The sequence below is a fragment of the Sardina pilchardus genome, chromosome 18 (assembly GCF_963854185.1).
Source record: "Sardina pilchardus chromosome 18, fSarPil1.1, whole genome shotgun sequence".
Classification (NCBI taxonomy): domain Eukaryota; kingdom Metazoa; phylum Chordata; class Actinopteri; order Clupeiformes; family Clupeidae; genus Sardina; species Sardina pilchardus.
The window spans coordinates 22,449,589-22,454,588 of NC_085011.1; the positions used below are offsets into that span (position 1 = coordinate 22,449,589).

Sequence of the window (5,000 nt, forward strand, 5' to 3'; positions counted from 1 at the left end):
GAAATGGAATAACGGATAATCAGAATAGTTTAATTGACAAAGACAAATTTAAATATGGCTAATAAGAGGCTCATTTGTTACTATTGTTCATCTATTTCTCTTTATTGCATTTCCTACACTTGTTAGCAGACATCAGCACTGATATCCTCAGAAGACATTTTAAGTCAGAACAATGATATTCGATGAGGCTCATTTTTTCTGGTTTAGACATTCTGTAAGTAATTGGAACGAAAAGTGTTGCCTAATGGATTGTCATATTTGCAACTATAAATATATTTAATCTGTCAAACCGATGAATTCCCAGGCACAATTATTCTGTCTTTCTCTGTCTCTCTCTTCTAGCTGAACTGAGGAGAAAGACCTGACAGACCACACCTGAGGTGCATTTAAATTGGGCAAACAGTGGCCAATGTTCATGGCAAACATGACTCCTTTTCCATTTCTTTTTCCCAGTCTCCAGCCAGCTCTCAGGAATCCTGCAGAAACAGCATCTCAGCTGAGGATAAACTACAGTGGCTGGCTGTAGTGAGAAAGTGAACAACACACACACACACACACACACACACACACACACACACACACACACACACACACACACGCACACACACACAAACACACACAAACACACACACCAACACTCCGGTTCCTGTTTTGCTTGGGAGACACCCAGTCCCCTGTTAACCGAGAGGCAGAGAGTCCGACCCCTGGTTGATCCCCCATCAGTGAGCACAGCACAGCACTGGCAGAGTAAGCAAAACAAACAGACAAACAAGCCCATAAATAAACAGAAAATAAAAAATAAATAAACATGGGGAGGCGGCATTAGGGCTGGTTGCAGGCTTAAGCCCATCAGAGGGGAAAAGCCATCCCAGGAGAGATAAGCACAGAGTAAATCCCCACGCTGGAACGAGCACTCTGGATCTCCGTAGCCTCACAGGTGAGAGAGGCAATTAAATCCGCGACTACTGAAGAGGGTCCCTCTAGATACCCCCCCAACCCCCATAGGAACCACCAAGTGCTCTTCTCCCCTCCTCTTCACTCCCCACTAAAAAAAAAAAACGTCCACAAGCCCAATATTCTTTAAATTTGGAAAAAAATATATTAAAGCCAATTTGGCTTTTCACATCAGGGAACACTTTTAGCAGTTCAAAGTGTAAACATTTATTTGCCTCATGGAGATAACAGCCTTTAATTACCCACAGAGTATAAGAGGGCCTAACCAGACTGGTCCCTGTCTATACCATCTTACCTCTGCCTCCCCACATACTGTATTTTAGATGATGATAACTGGTAACACTTTATATGAAGGGGTCTACATAAGGGTGACATGTAACCGTCATAAGAATGACATGACACGTCATGCACATTAATGACACATTATTGATGTTTATGACTGTTGTTATAATGTGTCATTCAGTTTTTGGAAAAAAATTGACAGTTTAGTTTCAGTTTTTGACATTCCAAAAACCGAATGACACATTATGACAACAGTCATAAACATCAATAATGTGTCCTTAATGTGCGTGACATGTGTCATGTCATCCTTATGACGGTTACATGTCACCCTTATGTAGACCCCTTCATATAAAGTGTTACCAGAGAACTTTTATAAAAGCTACAACTGTGGGGCTCTGAGGGCATGTCACTGAGTTGTACCCTCAGATGTACAGACTCTAAGTCAAGCTAGCCGTCACAAACCAGTCCCTCACTGCAAAAACAAACACTTGCATCCCATGACAGGCACACTCTCTCTAGCTGTCCATCATCACTAACACATCTGTCCTTGCAGGCTAACTCAAGCAAACACACACCATTCTGACCCCGCAACACACAAGGAGGGTCTTGGATCACGTGACGCACGTTCTCTGTCTGAGCCATTGAGCACTACTGGCACATCTGTACATGCCTGCTAGTGAGGTGCCGAACAGATGCTGGCTAACGGCCCCTTTGACTGGAGGGGGAATACCGCAGGGCCTCCAACAATAACGCCATATGACAGCGTGGTGCAAACACAAGCTGGCGCGCAAATGATGAAAAGGCTTCTACTGGATAATGGTCCCATTTGCCTAAAGGAAAAAAAAAAAAGACTTCTCATGGAGTCCATTACACGCACATTCACACACGCTTCTATATTTAACAATGAGCCGTGCACTCAGTGGGATGGCGCAGTGAGTAGATATAGCATTTTAGCGCTCACTGAAGTTTGACTGCTAACGTGAACAATGTTCAATCTCAGCTTGATGGGCAGAATGGTCGCTCAAGCAAATCCTTCAGCGGGTGAGACAGCGCAAAGATGCAGCTGTATGTTATTCCTCTAGTGTGTAAGTAGGCCTACACGTGCACAGGAGGGCTGCTAATCGAAGCCACCGCTAGCCGCGCCATGCGGTTTTATCACCACCGCTGCAGGCTAAGGCTCCTTTTCGTCCTTGTCTCTGGTGAGCCACAGACATGTGTACGGACAGTGTAAACACAACACCTGAGGCGCTGCCACCTTTGCTGTCTCTGCACTCTGCGGGGACAGCGTTAGCATTAGGTAGACGCCACTAGCACGTCATCGATACGCGGCTAAAGTCAAGGTTAAACATCAGCAGCAGCGCTAATGCAACGAGCTCAGGCTTAGCAGTCTGCCCTTGCTGCATGCGTGTGAGTAGGCGTTAGCCGCTTAAACTCTCCCTTCGCCAAACATAATCCTCTCATGCCTCTCTCGCTCTCTCTCTCCCTCTCTCTCTCTTTCTCTCTCTCCCTCTCTCTCTCTGTCTCTGTCTCTCTCTCTCTCTCTCTCTCTCTCTCTCTCTCTCTCACTCTCTCTCTACACCAGGCTCAACCACAATCATAGCAACACTCAATCACTCGCTGAAGCATGATTTCCAGGAGAATAAAAAAAAGTGACTCTTTCAGTCCCAAGTAAAAAAAAAAAAAAGCTCTTCATTTTCAAAAGACGGCGAGCAGAAATCACATCCAGCGAGAGCCAAATCCCAGCACAGTCTCTAATCAGCCCTTTATGCCCTTTGAATAGACCGTGAGCAGCACCACGATTCACTATCCGGCAGCTTGGTCAACAACCGGCCGAGTTCGAGTTCGAGTTCGAGTTCAACCCGAGGAGCCATTTTCTAGAAAGTTCTCTGTGTGGGAGTAGAAAAGCGGGTAGAGGTCGTACCTCAGCATGGGCGATTTGGGCTGGTGCGCCGGGGCGTCTCCGTCCTGCGGCTGCGTGGGCTTTTTGGTCACCTGCTTGTAGATGTTCCTGGCCGTGACGCCGAGCCACAGCATGGTGGAGAGAGAGGAGTAGTGCAACACCACGCCGACCTGCCACACAGAGAGGGAGAGAGAGAGAGAGTGGAGTAAGCTTGAGCACACACACACACACACACACACACACACACACACACACACTCACAAACACACATGCGCATGCAGGCACGCACACACACGCATGCACGCACACAGGCACGCACAAACAATCTATCTACACACACACGCAATAAATCACACACACACACACACACACACACACAGCATGAACAAATACTGTACACACACACAGTAATAAAGATGGACTGAGTCAGGGAAGAACCGTATGAACATGTACGTGTACATACACACAGGCACATACATCACACTTGCACTAATAAGCATACACCTATCAACATGCATGCAGGAATGTGTAGAGGGGAGACGCAAATTAAGCTTCCAAGCCCACACATACACACGCATAAACACACACAGACACACCGACACACAGACACACACACACACACACACACACACACACACACACACACACACACATATACAAATATATGCAGGGTATCTAGTTCAAGGGAATAGAGCTAAAGGATAATGACCAGAGGTCAAAAATGCGATACTTCCCTCAGCCACACTCAGTGACCCTTCCTCACCTACATCCACGCACCCATGCTCAAAACTCCCATGAGCCACCACTCATAAATCATGCTGCACACATGACACACATAGACACTAGACTGCACACAGACTGTGACTCGTATAATTCGGTCATCCCCCCAGCATACAGAAATGCCTGCACACACACACACACACACACACACACACACACACACACACACACACACACACACACACACAGACACACAGACACACACACACACACACACACACACACACACACTCTCTCTTGCACACACATTTTCTATTAAACAAATCCCACTGCCTCGCTAAACTACAAACAAAAACGAAAGATCTCCATTTCCTCACGGAGGCACAAAATGCTCATCCGTTTCCTGAAGCTGGCGGCGCGGCAGGAAGCTGCCTTTTCCTCTCCGAGGCCTTGAAGACGTCCGCAACGAGCGCCGGCCCAAGAACAAGCAGGCAAGATGCTGCTTATCCAACACTGAACGCACAAAAAGCAATAGGGAAAAAAAGCCAACCTGGGCCTAGGGAGGTGCGCTGATTGAAATAAAAGAGTTCGTTTACAGCCAAAAAACAAGCTTGCTAAGTGCAACTCGCGTTATGCACTATAGGGCCGGGAAAGCCTTGTGTAAGCCTATGCCAAGGATAAAGGGGTGTGTGTGGGTGTGTGTATGTGTGTGTGTGTGTGTGTGTGTGTGTGTGTGTGTGTGTATGTGTGGGTGTGTGTATGTGTGTGTGTGTGTGTGTGTGTGTGTGTGTGTGTGTGTGTGTGTGTGTGTGTGTGTGTGTGTGTGTGGAGGGGGGGGGGGGTGTTGGTGTGCCGAACAGAGACACAAATGTGCATGTCGGTCACGGCTGTGGTGCATTAGGCGGGGCTTTGTTTTTCGACGAACACAAGCCCATATCATCCTGTCCTGATTTAATATTTATGACTTGTGTTGGGAGAATGAGCGAGAGAAAACATCTTTCTTTGGACTTGATAGGCAGCCAAGAGAGGGAAAGATAGAGATGGGAGGGAGAGAGAGAGAAAGAGAAAGAGAAAGAAAGAGAGAGAGAGAGAGAGAGAGAGGGGAAGAGAGATACAGAGATAAAGGGGGAGAGAAAGTGAGTAT

General features: G+C 46.9%; 1 protein-coding gene across 1 annotated transcript in view; it reads right to left on the reverse strand.

The window, feature by feature from the left end:
• Positions 1-5,000, reverse strand: part of LOC134063590 (adhesion G protein-coupled receptor A1) — a 43,516-nt gene that overhangs the window by 8,548 nt on the left and 29,968 nt on the right. The window contains exon 5 of the mRNA XM_062519184.1: positions 3,158-3,306. Within this exon, the coding sequence (XP_062375168.1) occupies positions 3,158-3,306 (149 nt within the window). The remainder of the gene's footprint in view (positions 1-3,157; positions 3,307-5,000) is intronic.